This window comes from Haemorhous mexicanus, chromosome 3, assembly GCF_027477595.1.
Source record: "Haemorhous mexicanus isolate bHaeMex1 chromosome 3, bHaeMex1.pri, whole genome shotgun sequence".
Lineage (NCBI taxonomy): Eukaryota > Metazoa > Chordata > Aves > Passeriformes > Fringillidae > Haemorhous > Haemorhous mexicanus.
In genome coordinates, this window is record NC_082343.1 from 13,705,500 (window position 1) to 13,727,454 (window position 21,955).

Below are 21,955 nucleotides of genomic sequence, written 5' to 3' on the forward strand. Positions count from 1 at the left end.
TTAACCCAAGCCACCTAACCTTTTCTGAGTTAGAGAGGATAAACCTGCTTGCTCTGGTAAGGCACACCTATTTGAAGCTGCTGTGGCAGGTTCAAGCCTTTCCACCTTCTGCATGAATACATCTATTTTAAAGATGACTTTTAAGTGCATTATAAAACATTGTTTTATATCCCCCTTCTCCATATCTTAAAACCCCAAATATATGGCCAGTTGATTACTAAACAAAACAATAGGACACTCTGTCAGATTTATCACCAAACTGGCACAGCAGACCTATGAAACCCAAATTCTCTATATATTCAGGTTTGCTTCCCCCTTGCTGCTCCTTTGATGAGCACATGAAGGTTCTAAATAGATTAAATTATTCAACATAACCACCACTGTCTAAATCTGGCTCTGCAAGAAGTAGGTGTTCACAGCCAGTAACAGAAATGCATAATCACTAATTCATTACTGCAAGAAGCTACTCTACCAGTAATTGAGTTACTATGCCTCTTCTGGAAGCAATGTTAAAACTAAATTTGCTTAATTTTTTTTTTATTCCTAGCATTACAATAACTTCATTTTAAAAAGATGAAAGTGAAAACAAAGATAAGCCCCATAAAAAGTTCATTAAATTTATTTTACTTAAATTGGCACAAACCACAAGTGAAATAACTTTCACTTTAGAATGACTTTAAAATTATTTAACTTCACTACAGCCACCACCCTCATCTGCAAAGCAGTATTTTCTCTGACACAAGATCCCTACAGGATTAAAACACAAGCAGGTTAGAGATAGTTTTTGGCACACAAGCTGAAATCAGAATAATCAGTCATAGCTGATGAGGGAGCAGAGGTGAACGGGGAAAGAAGGTGGTCGCCAAAGTATTTGGAAGCAAATGTTCTTAAAATTGTAAGCCTTTTCCAAATGCCTACTTAGTGAAATTAGACCCACAGGAAAACCAGACCAGTTGAACTGCAAAAATAGCATAGGCCACTCGATGGAAAATGCAGCCAGTCTGCCTAATCTTATTTTTTTTAAATGAAGAAACACAATGCCAACATACTGAATAATCCTGCTGGTTTAAATTAGCTCTGGATCTTTTCTCTGGCTCTGTAAGGTTCTTAACCATGGCATTAATGCCAAAGGAAATGATCCAGCTTCTTTTGCACAAAAATTACCTGGACAGGCTAAGTAATATCATGGTAAATGTTAATCCTAGACCTCAGATAGAGACAGCTACTTCTGAAATTATGACTACTTTTCTTTTTTAAATCATGTTTATTTTTCAGTTTTATAACAATGACAAAATACTGACTGCTCATAGTTCTGCTCACCTTTTCCCCTGTATTTCTGGACAGAAGTGGATCTCCAGACCATATAAGATGACATGACTGATTCTACTGAAGGTTCATACCTTCACTCCTCCATCCCATAAATAGAACGAAGCAAATAATGAAACATAAAATATTATCACAATTAATCTTGTGGTTTTAGAAAACTTCTGTAAATATCTTGCAATTCTACCCAAATGAAAATTACTTAAATGATTTTTTTTTCCAATTAATTATTAACATCTAAATGAGCTGTGTGTCATGTGGGGCTTCACTTTGAAATGTATGTTTAATTATTTTTATAGTGAGAAGGTGCACTTGCCAGAGCAACTCCTGAGGGATGTGGCAGAGGCCTCATCACTGGATCACTGGAGGTTTTCAAGATGCAGCTGGGTCAGGGTTCTAGATAATCTCCCCCAGACTCCCTTTCACACAAAACATTGTGCCAAATTCTCTTTTGAGGTTCCTTCCAACCTGGCCTGTTCTGTGATTGTCTCTCATACACTGATATAATCTCAGTTTTCTGTTGGGAAGAGGTTAACTTTTCTAGCCAATTTTCCAGTAGGAAGCATCAAGAACTCATTTTGAAAAGGGGCTCACTGGTATTTCATTAAGTTCAGTTAACCACAACATCCTGTCACCAAATTAATTTATAAGACAAACTGCAAAAAGAGAGCATGTGGGAAAACTGCAATGATACATATCTGGGTTTTGTCCGAATGCACAGAAACATCATTTTAGTAATGATTCAGATGCATAAGCAATCCTGTCTGGAGAAAGCCCTTATTGATCTCCTGCAGCTGATTCATAAATCTGTTGCTAGAATATTTATCAAGTGGTATCATGAAAAATTCTATCTGGCAGTTGATCATATTTCTTCAGACGTGTTGTAAGTCTGTATTTTCACTCTTCCTTTGCTCTCTCTTCTTTCAGTAAAATCACCTCCTGATCTTCGAAATTTTTCCTTTCCTGAGAGGTCCTGTGCTTTTGATCAAGGATTTTTGCCTTTAGTACAACCTTAACTCCAACTTTCAGAAATTTGCATACATATTACAGCCATCAGATCATTACAGAACTAACTGCCTAGCAGCTCCCAAGGTAATGTGTGTTTCTGTGTACTTTCAGTATCTATTGAAAAAAGGCAGTTGCTGAGTGGACAGAAGCATTAACTTAATCAACAACACACGGTCTTCTCCCCTCTCCAAAAGAAATGGTTTTTATGTTGCTTACTGAGCTTGAAAACTTGAAAGCTAAGTGCTTCCTCTTGGACAGACTGAGTGTCTGAAATAACTGCTTTTAACAGCCCTGGAGCATCATTAAAGCTTTAAGACATTTCAGAAGCATTTGGTCTCCACACCCCTTAGGTAAAAATTTACTTAGAATTGGTAAATCGAACATTGCTAAGTACAACAATGTCTTGTCATTTACTTGTGCCTACTAATAAGTACTTTAATTAAGACTTTTGGAAATAAGTTAGCAAATTAATTAATTTACAACTGCAATAAAAAATCAGTAAGAAACCCATTAAATATCATAAATAAGTCAATACATTACTTAGGAAATGAACTCTATTTTTATTACTAGAAATTACCATCCACTATAAAATGCCAATGTACCAATTACTTTACTTGTATAAGTAACAAATTTCTTAACTGATGTTATTAATTTAATATATTACTTCTCTGCAATTTGTATTTTTTTTATTTGGCTACTGCACTTATTTAAACAGTAAGTTGTAAGAAAGAGAATTAGGCAATCAATAGCTTAGGTTTTACACACTGACAAACACAATTTGCTTCACATTTAAGTCATTAATTGAAAGTCAATTGGTTGTAGCAGTCTAGGCAACGCTACCTGTTAGTTGTCCTGAGACAAAACCTACAGAAGTACAAGCAGTCTTTGTATTGACTGTAGGGGCTCTCTGATCAGATTCGAATCCTAAGGTTGAGAAAAGACTGTAAGAACTTTCCTTCTATTATGGGAATTGGGAAATGTGAGATATTCAAGTGAAAATTACCTAGACATTTTTGATTTTGAATTTTTTAAAAATTCAGAATTTTATCAGCATCAGAATCTCCTTAAGATTTTTATTTCCCATTTAATCCCACATAAACAGGTATTTTTCAGTTCAGATGAAATATTTTTTTCCTATGCAAAATCTTTTCTATGATTAAGGAACTAAAAATAATGGAATCACCAAAATGCAAAAGCAAATTCCAACTTCAAACTTCTTCAAGCCCTTATTGCTTTTCACCCAGAGGGTGCCTGGGCACTGGAACAGGTTCCCCAGGGCAGTGGTCACAGCACCAAGTCTGACAGAGTTCCAGAAGGGTTTGGAGATTGCTCTCAGGCTCATGGGTGACTCTTGGGGTGTTCTGTGCAAGGCTGGGATTTGGACTCAATGATACCCATGGACCCCTTCCAACTCAGCATATTCTGTGATTCTTTCTACGTTTGCGCCTGAGGAAATGGTAGCCGAATTTCCTAAGATTGTATGTACACATTAATTTACTTTTAAATTGTGTTTATGGTCTTCAAAAGGCTTAGAAGAATCAGGCTGAAGGCATTTTTCTATTTCTTAGATATTTCTTTCTCAAATTCACCCATGTTTATGTGTTCCATTAGCATTAAGGTATCCAAGTAGCTAAGCTGCCCAAAGGCTTCTAACAGCTGCAGAAAAATTAGATTTAGATTAATCTTTTCTTATTGCTTTCCCTATTTTCTCCAAGCTTAAGGTGTCACCCTCAGCTGCTCATCACCACCTCATTCCTTGTAAAATTACACTGCCGCATCTTCAACTGTACACAAAAGGCTTAGCGACCTAAACCAACTGAAAATAAGAGAACAAGTGGTTTTGTTCTCTGGTGGCATTGTTCTTATACTGTGTCCTATAAGCAGGGCAGAGGAGTAGCTCTCTGCTACAAATCTGCAGGCAAAATGGGAGATTTCTTCCTTCTTTTGCCCAGAATGTATCTAAATGGCCTCAGCCCTTGACATCCATCACCTGCACAGCAGTGCTTGCTGTTGGTCAGATCTCCCAGTCCAGCACCTTGGGCTCGCCCTTGAGTGCTCCCAAAAGAGGAGTTCCTGTGCCCACAGTCTCTTGCACTGAATTCTCTAAGCATTGTGGATGACTTGTGTCCTTACACCAGCAGCAGAACAGGCGCCTTCTGTCTGAACATGCCTTTGCTTCCAGCACAATGTCAGGCTGCTCCTTGTTGGAGCTTAGAGAGCACCTTTATGTACAAACAGTGCAATAAATCCTTTAATACAACTGGCCTTTGAGGAGAGCAAGGTAAATGACCAAAATAATGTATGTTCTGCAGCACATTTCCCTGTCCTAGAGAGGCTGAAAAGAAGGACATGCAGCTCAACTCAGCACTACTCCAAATAAATAAAATGGACAAAAAGTAATGTGTTAAGAGCTATAAGTAGTAATATTCTTCCCTGACACGCCACCTAAAGATTTCAGAATGATTCACAGAGTCCATAAAACTGGTAAAACTAATATGCAGCTGCTTCTGGCACAGAGCACTGAATTTACATACTTGGATTGATTAGATAGCTTGTATTTAAAAAAGTAACTCCCATTTAGGTTGCCCATTATTAAAATTCCACACATTACATGAAGCTGTTAGGGGCTGCTCAGCAATAACTGCTTTGGAACATTGCCAAAGAAGGCATACTTTATTAGAATCAAGTTTTCCACAGTTGTTTAAAAAACAACCCCAAAATTTGTAACCATGAACATAAAAAAAAGATGGCTTGCAAGATGTCTGTCAAGGAACCCCTCATCTGCTCTGCTTTCTGCTGCAGAAAAGAGAAGTTGTCAGGATATGCATCTGGCAAGCCAGGATGAATACTGCTTCTTTTCTCCCAAAATTAAATTTTCATAGCTATTCTTCCCAAATGGATTGAAAAAAAAAAAAAAAAAAGGCAGCAAAGCAAACCAAAACAACAAACACAACAAACTTGTTTTTAACTTCTTGAAGGAAAGTTTTAAGGCAACATTAGAAAAGATCCTTCCCTGAGAGGGACCTTATTTTATTTTTTAAAATTTAAATTATTCATTCGACAAGAACCTTTTCTTCTGTCATGTCTGCAGCAGTCAGAAATCATGCTTCTCTCCAAAAAGGCATCAAAGCACTATGAGCTAGAAACAATAAAATGCTGTGTTACCTGAGCTGCAGTTCTTCATGGCGAAGGAATCCACGGCTGCCACGCTCTTGTTCCCATTAGGAACATATTCCAGTGAGATCCGAAATGGTTTCTCCAGGTGTCCAACTCTCCTTTGAAGCAACACCCATCTGGTCTCATCGTAGAGCAAGAGGAAAGAACACAGGAGAAGAGCTGTAAGAAAGGCTACTACTTTACAAATACCAAATCCCCCAAAGGAGCAGCTCCACTCATGGCTGTGCCTCCTACCCCAGTCCTCACTTCCCTCACAGTGCCCCATGGTCAGGGCCTTTCCTTCCCATGGATTTTGCAAAAGCAAGATTCTAAACACCAAGATTTCCACCCAGCAAAGATGTGGAAACCCAGGTAAACAGCAGCTTATTGCTCTCTTCTGTCACACTTCTGTGCCCCCAGATGTCTGCCTGCTGTTTAAAGGAAGCTTAACTCTCTGTGCAAAGCAAGCAGTGAAATCTGTAGCACATGTGCACAGCCCCTTTAAATATCATTCCTGAGTCTCACCAAAAACTCTCTTAGTCACTCAGGAAATAAAGCAGTCTCCAGGGCTGTGCAATAGCTCCAGTTCCCAGCACTGCATCACTGGTTGAGGTAACGCGTTTTGCTTCTAGAGCAGTTGGCCGGAACATCTAACTTTGCATGGAGCACCACATCTAAAACATGCCATTTCTCCTCCTCCACTTCCTGTCCCTCTTTTCCTGCTTACCTTCCTCCCAAATGACAAAAATTCCCAGCAAGTAAATCAAGGAAGTGAATTAGCAGCGCTGGAGATTAACATCCACACTCCAAGAGTGCCACAACTTAGTCTGCTTGTTGCCAAGAGCAAATGAGAACAAAAAGCCTGTATGAGCCTAATTTATTCCCTGAGATGCTAGGAGGCATCAGTGCCTGGCTGTCTTTAATGTCTACCTCCTCCCCTCTGATCAGCTGGGTCTGCTGCTTTATCTGAAATAACTTCCAGCCAGAGAGCACAAGAACTATTCCTAGACCCCTGGTTCCAATTCTGTATCCCACAAGACATGTCTAAAGGTAGATAATAAAAATACAAGCATCTGTCTTTCTGCCAATATTCTGGAATTCTGCAAGGAAAAAATGAAGGAATTAAATACTTGTACAACAACATGGTCTGGCCCATCTCCCTTTTCATCTTTGGGCACAGGCTGCCAATAAAACCACTTGACACTGTTTGTGAAGGGCTGCTTCCCAAGAGGCTCTGTTACCTCAGCACGATATGGATCCCATCCCCTGTTTCACTCCAGTTTATCAGGGCCTGCTCACTAACCATAAACATGATCAGAGACAAGAGATTCTGTAAAGTCACTCAGCCACTACTAATTCAATTTTTTCACATTTCTCTTCTGTTGCAGGAAGAATTCAGCACCAAGGGAAAAGTCCCTTTGTAGCATATTGTAAGTGGTCAGCTGGAGCCTAACAAACCAACAGGGCCTAACAAAGCCTATGAGGAAATGCAGCTCCAGCTGCAACCTTTGAAAGATGAGACCAAAAATGTATTGTGTTTCCTTAAGTTGTTGTTAAACACCAGTATTAAGCATTTTAGGGGAAGACTGTAATTATTTCTAGTTGTCAGAAGTTTTTCATTGCTTTTTGACAAAACCCCACATTTTTTATTGCTCTTACAAAAAGATTTCCTTGTCAAGTACCTCCACCACCTCCCTGTATATGTGTTTGCATTTGTCCATGAGCTGTGAAAAAGAACACTTTTTTGGGGGGGAGGAAGGGAACCCTGTGAAACAGATCTTCTGAGCACAAGAAGCTGCACAGTTTATCTGGTATCCATTACAAGAATCTCCTTCTCCAGAAGCACGCCAAAATTTGGATGTTTTGGAGTTAAGAAACCCTTCTGAAAGGAAATATAACATGTATGACATTTGCACCAACTGACCATCATTTGTGCCTGCTGTGAGCATGGATCAATCCCAAACTGCAGACCCTATGCTGTGACAGAAGCTAGGAGACTTTTCTTGGTTCCAGAGGCAGACACGTTCCTTGTCTCCTCAGGGACACAGAGGTGTCATTATGCTCCACTGAACTCAACAAAATTCCCAGCAGGCAAGGAAGCTGCTGACAGGTGTGAAGGACCTAAAGAAAAGTCCTAAGCAAGGGCTGCAGAAGGACCCTGCTGGCAGCTATTGCAGTTCAATGTGCAACTCAGAAAAGCAAACACAGCTTTTTAATGATTTACTAGGTGCCCTCCTCCCTCTTTTTCCATTCAGAAGAGTGAAAATAGACTGCTAAATTTCATTTTTTGTTTACAGTTATTTTCATTTCCATATCTCATCTTCCACCTTCTGTGCTTCAGGCTCCCACTTGAGAGGAGGATGTTGGCATCCTCACTCTTTTCTGTCCCACTCCCCCCAGAGATAAATCTGCTTTTGCTGAAATTAAATAGAATAAAGCATTGAGAGTATTTTAAATGCCTAGCTTCTGTGTGAGTTATTTTTTCTGATGTCACCTCAACTTAGGTATATTATAAGGATTAGAGGATACAAATTTCCCTACAAATAGAGCCAAAGCTAACCCTAGATTAAACTTGATTATGAAATACAAAAGCATCTGTATGTCATGAAAATTGTTTTCCTCAGCTTCAGAAGACTGATGGATTTTAATTCCAAGTACGCAGTGGCTCTCAACAATGATTTCCATTTCTGTGCTACTGCTAACCCTCTGGATAAATGTGCCAGGAGTTTTAGGAATTGCTTTTTTGAGTTACTGGTGCAATAACTTTAGTTTGAGATTCTCAGGCCTCTCATAGTTTACCACAGAAACTTTATTAACTCCCAGAGCTGTTGCCAAGCAGGTGTTTTATATCACCACCACACAAGACTGGAAAAGGCAGACTCACTCAAGCCCAGATTCATTACAAAATATATTCATACTTCGTGGTAACAACTCCTACAACAGGTTGCCTGAGATTCAGAGATTCACTTGAAAAGAAGTACCAAGTATCAGCCTCTTACTTTGGAGACAAAGATGACATCAACTGGTGGATTTATCAGGGATACTAAAAATAGCTCCAGGGTCAGCAGAGGCACCTGTGGGCAAATTCAGGTAGGAACCAGTTTTGCCATCAGTCTGTGGCAGATTTGGGACTCTGATCTCCAGACCTTCTGTATAACACACTGTATTACACAGACCCACACTGATTTGCACATCCTGTACTATATATAAGCTTACTGGCAGCAGCACCAGCAAGATCTACTTCAGCATAACCAATACATATTAGATGTTAATTAGCATAGCTTTATTAAAGTTCTATCAGTGGTCTAAATGTTATGAATCTAATTTTAGAAAGCATTTTCGCAAGGTAACAGAAAGCTACGTCAGTTGTCTTTTGGGATAGATGGGGAAACACCATGTAAGGAACCTCATACTGGAGTCATACTTCACCAACCTGACAGGTTTCTGTCCTGAGATGATGGCACAGAAATAGCACAAGAAGGTGATAGCACCTTCTTGCTTGAGGAGGAGGGCAGTGGATGTTGCTTATCTTGACTTTGATAAGGTTTCCAGTACTCTCTCCCATCCCATCACCACTGACTGATGGAAGCACACACTGTGAGTGGGCAGTGAGGGGGACTGGCTTGGAGGGTTATCACCAGTGTACCAAGTCCAGCTGGAAGCCAGTCCCTGGGGTACACCTCTGGTTTTATAGTGTTTTCTGTCTTCATTGATGACCTGGATCATGGGACAGGCTGCACTATCAACAAGCTTCCAGAAAGACTGGGAGAAGCAACTGATACATGGGACAGCTGGGCTGCCACTGGGAGAGGTTGGAAATTTGGGTCAACAGGAACCTCATGAAGGTCAAGAAAGAGAAATGTAAAGCACTGCCTCTGCAGAGGAACAACCTCATGCACCATCACAGGCCAGAGAGTGGCTTTGCAGAGGAGAGCCTGTGGGCCCTGGTATACAAAATACTGAGCCTAAGCTAGAAACGTGCCCCCAGTGACAAGAAAGGCCAATATTTTCCCAGGCTACACTAGGAAACACAGATCAAAGGGGTGATTCTTCCTCACTACTAAGCTCTGGAGAAACACTTCTGGAGGACCAGGTCCAGGGCAGCCCTTTCCAGCATAAAACAGACACGAGGTACAGAAGTGAGTTCAGCAAACAACCACAGGGATGATTTAGGTACTGGAGCATCTGACATATAAGAGGAGGCTGGGATTGCTTAGTCTGGAGAAGAGGAGGCTCAGGAAGTATCTTATCAGTGTTGATCCATTATGGGTGAGTGAAAAGGAGACAGATTTGGACAAGAGTATCCAAAAAAAAGGCCAACAGGCAAACACAAGGCACTTTTGTTGGACTGAAAGACCAGAAACTCAAACACAAGAGAAAGCTTACTTGCTTTAAGGGCAACTGAACACTGGAACAAGTTGCCCAGAAATCTTTTGGAGTCTCTATTTCCAGATATTTAAAGTGGGAGTGGATATAGTTCTGGGTAACCTGCTTTAGGTCACCCTGCATCAAGAAGGGAAGTTGGACTACTCAATCTCAGGGATCCCTTACAACCTGAACCATTCAGCATTTGTGAAACATAGGACCCAAAAGCAAACAACAGCAGGTAAAAGATTACTCCTGTTATCCTCTGCATGACCTCCAAGCACTCTACAGAGTGATGAATCAGCTCCGCGAGCTGACAACTGCAAGGACAAAGCCATCACTTATTGAACCCAGAGCTATCATCACATAGCCTTCAACATCATGGCCTATTTCTACCACAACAGTGGCCATAATAACCATGATGATCCCCCTGAATTCAGCCTCAAGCAGTAAAAAATTCTGCAGTTTAACATTTTAATTTATACTTTTATACTGCAAAGCAACACACTGTGCTGCATTGTTTAGGCACTGCTCAGTGTCTTGTTACAAGTCAGATCCATCAGGTCTTCCACTGAAGCTGCATTAAGGAAGAAATGGTCTCAGATATCTATAATCTGTAATACACATCATTTTAGAAAGAAACTAAAAACCCTGTGCTCTTCAGTGACAGAGTAACCCAAAATCCTAGATAGAAATATTTTCAGACTTTAGAGAAGTTCAGACCTGGATGAGGATGTCACCTAGAAAGAATTAGTCACTTAGAGAAAGCCTGGGCAACACCCAGAGTTTCTCTCAGAAGGCTCTTCTCCAAAACAGAAAACGCTGCTGACAGAACCTGAGCCCAGGTTTACACAGGAGAGCCAGGGCTACATTTGTGGCTTCTTCATACTCAGTCCTTAACGTGAAGGTATGCTGGACACAACCTTTGGCCTCTCCCAGCTCTGCAAGGGTGAGGTGCTGGGTCCTGAACAAGCCAAAGTACTTCTCTGTAGCCTAACTTTTCTTAAGCCCGCCATCCACAACTCAGTTGGCCAGGCTCTAGGTTTCAGAAGCCACAATCCAGTTGTCATGGAAACTTGAGAGGTAGTAAAGACACTCTGGTTGTTCATGCAGCATGTAGCTTCAGAAGGAACACTCTCCTGATTAATTCTAATCGATACACTAATGCTTTGGATGCCATTTTGCATGCTCCTCTGGGTAATGCCAGCACTGATTAATTGCAAGTTCAAGTCAGGATGATCTCTTAGAGGCAGTGCATTAAAAAAAAAGAAGTGCTAGAACTCTCAAGCCAGAATGCTTGCAATCCTGCATTTGTCTGCCTTCATGGCTAAATGATTTTGAATCCAATTAACACTCACATACTCTTTCATCCTGTTAAAGAGGGGTTTCAAAATGCTTGATTGCAGCAAGCTTTGGGACTCCAGTTTACTCCCATGTACAGCAATCATCTTTGTGATCATTCCCCAGACTTCCAGCTAATTCTGGAAGGTAGAATTAATTTCTGTGCTTCCAGCCAGCCTGACACCTGTGCTGCCACCTGTGCCACCACCTAGATCTTCAGGGGAGTGCAGTTTGCACCGGCCTAATAACAGAAGTTAAGTTTCACCCAGAATACTGTCCTACCTTTGACAGACCCACCACTTTCTCCTTTTACAGAAAATTTGAAAGCAAGTCTTCAACTTAAAACAAAAGTAGGGAAATTATTAGCAAGAAGCCCCAAAGAACCAAAGCTTAAATCACAGTAAATCCTAACTGCACTTGAACTGTGTTTTGGGGAATAAAGAGCTGCATGGGCCCTCCAAGGGTCATGAATCAGCTCATGTGCTTCCAGCAACAATTAATGGCAGGTTGAGGGAACACAAGAACTTCCAACTAACTCCTTTCCTTGAGACAAATGTTCTGTGAATTCAAGCTGTATTCTGCTCTCTCACCTCCACTTTCTCAGAATAAAAACTGTGGAATTTAACAGACTCCTCATAGCTAAACTGAGTGACAGTGTGATTTCATTTCTTCAGGTTGAGGCTCTCATGTAAAATACTCCTGCTGCTACCAGCACTCATCATGGTATGGCTGTGAGGAAAATGCAGTGTATCTTGGCAAGGGCTTAGATTTTCTCTCTTTGGTAAAGGGTTCTGCAAACTTCTGGGAATTAAAAAATTAAATACAAATAATAGCAGCTGTGTCAGAGTATTTCACATCAAAATCTGCCTGCAGCAGTGAAAATATTAGAAGCTGAATTTTGAGAATGAAACCTTGTTAAGGGTGGAATTAAAATTAGCACTAGGAGTCCAAATGAGAATTTCTTCTCCTTAATGGATAAATAGGGGAAAGAACATAACTTTTTCATCCTGCATGCCCCTGCATAATTATGCAGAAGTTTATAATATGTTTTAATCTTGCCTCCATACTGCTTCAGACTTTCCTTTGCTTCAACAATTACTGGGCACTGCAGAAAGGAAGAAGCAGATAAGACCTTTTCAGGCTCCAGACAACAGAAAATGAAAAACTGTTTTCAAGAGGATGCCAATAAAATTTATAGAGACAGGATTAGAAATAAAATCATCTACAGGAGTCTGGGTAAACTTTTTTCATTAATTCAAACAATATAATATGCTGCCTCGTAATTATTTTTAACAATCAACTTTAAAGTAATTTCAGTTTACTGACCCTAAAATTACTTAAATGACACCAGGTCCAGAATTTGAAGCATGATAATATAGTCTTGCAAAATGGCAATGAATAGAAATACTGCACAATAATGCAAGCGATTATTTAACATTAAAGGAGGAAATTCTTGACGTGCAACACAAAGTTTGCAGTGTTAATTCCTCTGCTCATTGATAATTTTACTTTACAAGAGGAAGAAAAATGGGAAAACTTTAATTTTTAAGGGAAAGAAAAATAGTATCCCTTTTCCTCTATTGATTTAATGCCGACTGTCTTTCTACCCTTTTCTTTGGCCTTTTGCATAAGCAAGACAAAACTGTAACTGGTAGGTTAAATACAGCTGAGACCTTTATTAGTGTCATTGGATCAGACCTTTAACATCCCTGTCAGTGGCTCCAGAGAGCTTCCCCGCCCTTTCCTCAAAATGCCTTCAGAAGATGCTCTCGCAAAAGTTTTGCCATTAAAAAATAGCAAAATAAAAAAAATTGCAATGATTTTCTTTCCTGTTACTCTTTTAGTGCTTTTAAGATGAAGCTAAAACCACTGCCACCTCCCCCCAAGAAAGTGTGCTGTAACTGTGCTTGGTTTGACCAATAAGCCAGGCATTGAGTAATTACCTTGCCTACAACAGGAGTCCAACAAGATTTTGACTCCAAAATGCAATTACACCCCCTCAAGAGTGCTGGAAAGGAGGTTAAATCTACCCTCTCTCTAGAATTGCAGTGCTGGGCTCCTTTGTACAGCTGCTCCACTGAGAATTGTACAGCTGGGAAGATATTGCAATATGGAAGAAACTGCTTTAGGCTTCAGCGAAACACAAGCTGCCTGTGAAGGATATTTTTTTATGTTCTACTTATTCCTGGCCAACAGTGGAAGTTTGTAATTAAGCCACTACAGTTTCTTTGGTAGTGGACTCTTCTCCTGTGCAGAGAGCATGCTACACAACCCCAACACATGGGAAAACACTCTACATGAGAAAAACTACTCAAATGGCAGAAGATAAAATCTACAGAAAAAATACATGCTCTTGTTAACTTCCACAGAGTTAAAATATTATTTTTTAACCACCTTTCTGAATGTCTGTTAGAAAACTCATTCTTACAAAGATTTTGTCTTCCTAACTTGTTTGAAAAAAATTCCCTGCTCTGAAAATGTGAAGACTTGTATTGGAGCACCGTGAAGAACTGAAAAGGTAGCTGACTTTAGAATTGCACACTCACAATTAAATCTTATTCTTGTGATTACAAATGAGAAACTTTTAATGGGATTTAATACCGACTCAGCCCTGGAACAAAGAGCAGAGGAACTGTAGAGGGATTCAAAGTCAGACGATGGATTTATGCCATGTGGTGGAGGGCAAACCTCTTTCCAAGAGAGTAATCAATTTTCCCCTGGAAAGTAACCCACTAAATAAATGGCAGAGTTATGATTAATTCAGCCAATCTTTTCAAAAAGTCTGTGGAATGAGTAAACCAGGTTTTTACAGAACAATTTTTGTTACTGACCATTCCAAAACATAAACTTAGTGGTCCAGACATGCTAAGAAACTCATAAAGTAAAAACTCTATCAGACAAGAGTGGATGAGACAGGAGAAAGCACTGTTGGTTTTTTAAACAACAGAACCAATTATTTTAATTAGCTCCTTCATCACATCCAATAAGCAGTTCTGATGTTTTTTGTGGGAGCTCCCCATGGACATGACATGGGCAATCACTCCAGTAAGAGACTTCTGCAATTGCAAGTACAGTAGAGCTCAACAACTTGCTCAGAGGAATGTCTTCATCCGGCCCTGAATTTTCCTTTACATTCCCCAGTCAAACCATGCACAATGGAACTTTCTTCTGCCTCTTAAGCAGTACACAGTTGAGGGCACTCCTGGGATGCTAAAATTAGCTATCACATCCAAGATGTAGCACCAAAACTGATGTGAAAATCATAGCTCAGCAGATTTTTCTGGTACACAATAGCTCTTTAGTGTCACCTCCTCTTGTAGACCTCTCCCTATTTGCATATCAGCTTGATTACACCCACTTTAACAAAGATAACACTGCCAAAAAATGAAATTTCACTGTATGAAACCAAGTTGCAGTAACTCTTGGCAACAATGTAAACCCAGGCAATCCCAGGAACACTGAGCATTCATACAAACCATGATATCTTTAGGTGGTTATACACACATCACAGCTCTTTAGCAAAGAAATCAAACACCTCATTTTTCAGGTGGGTGAAAAGGAGGCACAGCAAGGTTATGTGATTCATTTAGTCAGTAGTTAGAACTAGAATCAGAGACAAAAGTTTCTCATTCTTATTCCTATGTCCTAATCCACTGCATCGTGATGCTTCTGATGAGGGTAATTAAATTTCATGCTTCAGGGAGTAACTTAATTGTCTTTGAGGATCAGAAGGAAACTCCATCCTTTCAACACAATGTACAAGTCTGCTCAGGTGTGCCAAAGAGTAGTTTTCATTTTTTATTTAAATATTGAAAGTAGAACAATCTAATCCTAATTACAGCCAAATACAGTCAAGGCTTTAAAACGACAGGAAGTCTTTTTAAAAGAAAGAGTAGTGGCAAAATACTCTGAAATTATTTAGTTCTCAACAGTTGTGTTGGGAGACCAATTAAATGAGGATTTTAACCTCCACACTCAGCAATGGCTTTTCATGGCACAGGTAAAGGGAATAGGAATATTGTATCCACTCACTACCTATCTAGTGGAAATAAAGCCATGAAAATTTTAGGTTCAAAGTTAGGTTCAAAGAGCGAGTGAGAGAGAAGATTTCACTGAAGAGAACAGCTGTGCTTACTGTGTATCCTTTACAAATATGTTGCAATTACCTAGCAGCTGTAATAACCTAAACTTGAAAATCAGATATCAATACAGCTAAAGAAAGATTAAAGACCACATGAAGAACTGCTTGAATCATTAGGCTTAGAAGGATTTACAGAACATCTACTCCAGGCATTCCCGCCCACTACAAGACAGTCCTCCAAGAGGCTCCTAAAACCCATTTCAGCAGGTCAAATCCCATAAAAAGCTGTCTGGTTAAAAAGAAAAAACAGCCTGACTGGGTGTTAGAGATTCCCAGAAACAAAAAAGGCTGGCAGATAATCCTCAGCAAATACCACCTTACCCATAACTTCAGCTGTTTCCAGTCTTAGCCTGCAGCACAGAGGTAGGATATAATTGCACTGGGCAGAGCATGTGCCATATGAGATGCAAAATAGATAAGTAAATAAGAATAAAACATGGTGCAGAACAAAGAGAAGTGAAATACTTACCATATAAAGCTGTACAATACAGAGGGGCTCTATGCACAAGCAGTGTGAAAGGTAATATGAAAGAAAATTGCAGGTGTGAAAATAAAAGAAGCATTTCTAGATGAAAAACTTCCTTTTCCAATTTCATTTACTTCCTTCAAACACAGTAATTTGAAAGAAATTATTCATTAGGAAGGATGAGAAATATGAGGCTTGGAATGCAGAAAGGTTTTATCCATTACTGCTTATACAGCAGGTATTGTAAGAGTTACCCTGTTGGGGAAGGGGCCTTTGAATTATATGACTCAATTTTGAATGGAGAAGGAATTTAAAATAAAAAGAGAGAGTGACTAAAACAGTCCCTTTGTCAGTGTCCTCAAAGAGAAGGAACTTGGGAGGCTGGTGTCTGCTCTTCAGAGCAAATGACACTTCAGAAGTCAGACAGATCATATCACTTAACAACTGAAATGTCAACTATAAAGAGACAGAAATGCCACCAAAGTGAGGTTTGATGCTGCTTTCAACATGGCAGCAGTCACAGCAATGTCCAGTGCTGACAGCATCTGCCCCTCTTACCACATCTGCAACATATACACCAGTAACATCTGCTGGGTAGGTCCAAAAATGCTACCAAAAGTCAAGTCGAGTTTTTCCACACATGTTGAGGCTGTTTCTGTCCCACTAATCTAAATCTCCTGCATTTAGTATTGGGTATTTCTAAAAGAGAATCAGAACAAGCCATGCTGAACATCCAGAAGGGAAGTCAGGAGTAGCCAACTGCATCTGTCACTGCCTGCAGATACAAGTTTAAGACACTGTCTGGCTTCTCAGCTTCCCAGAACCTGGAGCATGGAGTTGTTTTATTTAGCTCAGAATACATTTGCCTGTTAGCCTCAACATTTGGCACACGTACTTCCTTTGAGCATAAATAGAAAAGTCTTGACAAGAAACATGCACAGAAAACAGACTTCACAAGATGTTCCAGTATAATATACTGGCTCCTCACAATCAAATAAAAAGGTTCCTAAACAAAAAAGCTCATTTCCTTGGGTTAATATTGCCAATGAAATTGAAGGTGTTTTTGATTCTAAAAGCACATGAAAACATGATGACTGTCTTTAGTATTTACTGATAAAGAAAATACCTAGGCCTTTTCATGCAGTCCCAAAATAGCAGTCCTGACAATGCTGCTCATCTCAGTATTACATTAAGCTGTTTTTCAAATTCAAGTGGTCTTTTTTTTCTAACAACATCAGTAATTGCAATTCAATAATATTTTCTGAGATAGCACTTGCCTTTAGACACCCTTCTCGGAAGAAGACCATGCACTGCAGCATCCTGGAAAGCTCAGAAGCACAGAAACATGAGCTTAGCCTCAAAGAACAAGTCTCACTTACAAGCTCACTTGTATTGGGCAAAGGCTGGAAAGAAAACCATTCCACAGTTCCATCACAGGGCAAAAATGAGGAAAAAGGTCCTTGCCATGATATTTCAATGTGACTTTAGAAACACTGTGACATTTCTATGAACATCAGTACAAAAAGGCATACTTGGTACCTGAGGGTATTGTAAGGCTTGATTAAGTTAATACCCAGCTCAATGAAAAAGGCCAAACAAATTCAGGAACTATTCCTACCCTGTGACTGAAATCCTTTTTATACTGTATCCTTGTTATACTGTGTTTGCAGTATAACACATAAATTATACTTTGAACAAGGATGAGTTTTTCTGTATGAACCTGCAACAACCTTTAAGCACTTCAGAAAATAAGGCTGCAGGAATGCAAAATATCCACATGCAAGTGTATATATTGTCAGATCACCTATATGAAGGAAAAACTAGGGAGCAACACCAAAACTGCATTTCTTAGTATTAATTATCTGTTCATGCCACATCAAGAAGATTTTTCCATGTACTCTTTTCTATAACTATTTCCTTGCTGTTCTTCCTCTCCTGAGCAGAACCATAATCCAAGTTCTGTAGGCTGACAGGAAATCCAGTAAAATTTCCACTCTTTCTTTCCCCCCTCACTGCTTTTCTACATGGGTTGCCTACTTCAAAGTAGAGTTTTGCCTTTTTCATCAAAATTTAGTTTTATTGACTCTCAAAGTCCCACAATGACCTCTAATTTTCCCTAACAGGCATAACCACAAAGCTCTCTGGCTCCATATCTGCCAAGAACAATCGATACTGTTCAATAAAAAACAAGCCATGAACCACAGCAGCCCCTACCACTACTTAGCTCAATGACTTTATGCAGTTTCAGCTTGTTCTTGGGTGAATCAGCTCCTGGGGAATTAAAGAGCTCAAATCCAAATGGTCTTGCACCCTTCTTGGTTAGGGAAATTGCCTCAGGACATACTGAATTCTGGTCACAAGGAGGTTATAGTTGCCTCAGTCCATAGGATGTGCTGAGCAGTGGGCTGAGAGAAGATGAAATTATGCTAAAGCTCCATCAGAGCAGTCAAGTACTTGTGTTTTAGTCTATAGCTCCATTTCTGCCACAGCCCTTCTGAATATATCCATGTCAGCCACTGTCAGCCTCATACCAGCTTTGCCATTAGCCCACACTGGGATGCCTTTCCACTAATTAAGCAGAATTCACTTGACATGATGACTAAACTCTTCTTTTCTAGACAGCAATTTGGAATTGAGCTGAATGCAGAGATAAGGTAAAACAGTGGGCAAAGGAAGGTGTATAGAGAAAGACCATGGGTATACTTCAGCTTCTATGGGCTGTATGAAGTTTTCAAAATTTATCAAGGACTTCAGCAGCAACTTAGCCTGGTGACTGCTTCCCCAAGGCAGGAGAGAAAGGAAGGGCTGCACAGCAACCCCTGGCCTGGGGTGAATTAGTGCCAGGCCCTCCCCATGCTCTGCTCATTTACAGCACAATTCCAAGGGGCATTTCTCTGTGTGAGCTAACTTAAAAATCAGTGTAGAATGTAAAAATAATGACCTTTTTGCCTAGTAATCTTTTACATTCACTTTCAGTTTAAGTCATTGAGAATAATGGAGAATTAGGACGTCTGGTCTTGTAGGTGAAGTGAATTCAGTCCCAAGACCACTGTGGCCTCAGAGCAGCCTTCTTGTCACCTCCTCCCATTTTCTTCCCTCTTTGAAAACTGAGACAGCACACTAAAAGCTGTGGCAAATGCTCTTCAGTATTTCTATCTAGCAAGTGGCTGTGTTTGAGATTCATATCTACAGAAAAGGCCCAGAACATGCCACAGATCCATCAGCATTTTAGAAGGTGAATGAATAAAGTACTTAGAAAGCAGAGCAGCTGTTTCAATTATAGCATTAGCAGCCCAAGCCCTAAGCACTCAGTGCTCCTGGAAGCTGGAGGGTGGGTAGGGAACAGAGCCATCTCCACGGATTATAATTAAAAGACCAAGGCCAATTGCACATTCAGAACAAACAGGCAGCAAATGCTTTGGTTGCAGTTGGTCATTTTCTGTTTCAGCCTTCCAGATTTTTGTTTTTGGTTTGCAAATGTGAACAAACCCCTTTCAGAGTATGCCAAGTACAAGTAACTCCAACAATCCCATCCTGCTGTTTATATGTTTTGCAGTTTCTACTACATGGCGGGGGGTGAAAAAATTAAAAAACTGGGGCATCTCCTTTCCCCTTCTACTTTCACAGGGACAAGTTTATATCCTGAGGCCCTTAGAGGCTGCAAAACATTCATTTCCAAGCAGGTAATGTCCCATGTAAATCATCACCCCACTGCAATAAAAGAAATGGTGAATCTATATTTTATATTTCCTGCCTGCTTATGCAAACAGTGTAAATTCAAGATCTCGCCTTATAACTTTTTTTAGTTAGACATCTAGTGTCTAACTCTCAGACAGCAATGATTATACAGAAAATAATGGAATTGGCTCAAAAGCACACACAGAGGTTCTTCCCTGGGGAATTTCTGTTCAACCACACACCACTGAGTGGACAAAGTGAATTCAATTTTACTAAACAACTCTGACTATACAAAAAAAATCAGGTTTATTCTTCTGACCATACTGATACATATGAACATACTATATGTAAAAATAATGGAACCATATAAAATAAAATAAACCATATAAAACCATATAAAATAACAATTAAAAATAACAATATAAAATAAAAAAAAGTGAAATAAAGCAACTACAGTTGCTCCTGGAACAAGACCTGCCATGTTACTATTGCACAAGGTAATCTCCTGAGCTTGAATACAAAGTGTCAGGGAAAGACACTCTCAAATCCTCATTACACCACTAAATAAAACTTCAAGAAGTCCACTTATTATGAAAGGGGTGGAGCAAAGATACAACACAGGAGTACACCACAAGACTCTGCTAAAGGCTCCCAGAAACTGCAGCCTGAGGTCAAAACAGTGAATGTGGACACCTGCTGAGAGCAGGAACACTCTTTCCAGGATGGATGGATGGGGCAAGGAAGGCCTCCCTCTGCCAGAAGCCCTGAACTCTGTCTCCATAAACATCCCACTGCAGGGAACTCAGACATGGATGGTGCCTGCAGAAGAGAGATTCTCAGCCCTACAGGAGGAATACTTCCAGATGCTTTGGTAAGGGGGTGTTAGATGGATAGCACAGATAATGGCCACCATGGACTGGAGCAAGGCTGGGACAGTTGGGATTGTTTAGCCTGGAGAGAGCTCTTATCATTATGTACTAATACCCTGGTTTGGCTCTGCCTTGAGCAAAGGGGCTGGACTAAATGATTTCCAGACGTGCCCTTCATCCTCAGTGGTTCTGTGATCCTGCACAAGTAGATGTTCCACTGGCTAAAGATCTTTGTCTTCACTATTGATTTCTTTAACAAAGCATGCTGAATTACTGGTGCTCCTGGAGGGTCAATAGTGGCCACATCTTCAATTTTTCCTTTTCAGCTATAGACTCAGAGCTTCACTTGAATGAACTTAATGTGCACTGAAACAGGACATGTGAATAAGAAAATGCATATTATTATCAGCTTATTGAAGTAACATTTGCTTTGTTCCTATGATGGAGGGCTTGAAAATGCAAAGAACTAGAAGAACATCAAGAAGTATTAATGAATCCTCTGTCAAATGTTTCCGACCTTTTTCCCCTCTGAAACCAATTTCAGATTTCAGAGTGAAACAACCATTTTCCTGTAAAATGTGCAAAAGTTAGTAAGTCTCAAGCAGCTTCTCCCTGGAGGGAAGCCCTTCAGACCCTATTAGACATCCTGCTCTGTACTTGGTTTATCTTTGTTGGTTTTTTTTCTGATCACAATTCTCTATAAACAGAACAGGAAGAAAGAAAGGAGAAAGGTTATTTCCTCTTGTTACTTTGTGCCAGCAAAGGGCAACATTCAAAACTCTGAAATGCATACTTGTCTTTGTAAACAGGGCAGTAGAGAACATGGGCAGTTCATATCCAGGCTAGAAAACTCATCTCTTGGCAAGTGAGTCAAAGAGCAGGAGCCAGGAAAAAGGATAGAGGGGGAGATGGAAAAGAATAGCACTAGCAAGCAAGGAATGAGGCAGAGTACAGAAAGAAAGTGGATAAGAGAAAGGCAGCCAAAACATATGCCACAGGATTAGCTGTCTCTGACACAGAATCACAGAATCAGCTGAGCTGGAATGGACCCATGAGGATCATCCAGTCCAGCTCTTGGCCTTGCACAGAACAGCCCAAGGGTCACACACCGTGTGCCTGAGATTGTTGTCCAAATGCTTCTTGAGCTCTGTCAGGCTTGGTGCTGTGACCACTGCCCTGGGGAGCCTGTTCCAGTGCCCAGCCACCCTCTGGGTGAAAATCCTTTTCCTAATACCCAATGTAATCTCTTCTGACACAACTCCAAGCCATTCCCTTGGGTCCTGTCCCTAGTCAGCACAAAGAAGAGATCCATGTCTGCTGCTCCTCTTCCCCTCACAAGGAGTTGGAACAGCAATGAGGTCTCCCCTCAGCCTCCTCCAGGCTGAACAGACCAAGGCACCTCATACAGCTTCCCCTCAAGGCCCTTCATCTTTGTGGCCATCCTCTGGACACTCTCTAACAGTCCTATGTCTTTCCTATACTGTGGTGCCCAAAACTGCTCACAGGTCTCAAGGTGAGGCCACATCAGTGCAGGGCAGAGCAGGAGAATCCCCTCCCCTGGCCAGCTGGCACAATGCCCCAGAGGCAGCCAGGATGTGACACCACATT

At 40.4% G+C, this 21,955-nt stretch overlaps 1 protein-coding gene across 1 annotated transcript in view; it reads right to left on the reverse strand.

Annotated features, from left to right (window-relative positions):
* Window positions 1–21,955, reverse strand: part of ALK (ALK receptor tyrosine kinase) — a 306,751-nt gene that overhangs the window by 98,847 nt on the left and 185,949 nt on the right. The window contains exon 5 of the mRNA XM_059840860.1: window positions 5,497–5,624. Coding sequence (XP_059696843.1) covers window positions 5,497–5,624 — 128 coding nt within the window. The remainder of the gene's footprint in view (window positions 1–5,496; window positions 5,625–21,955) is intronic.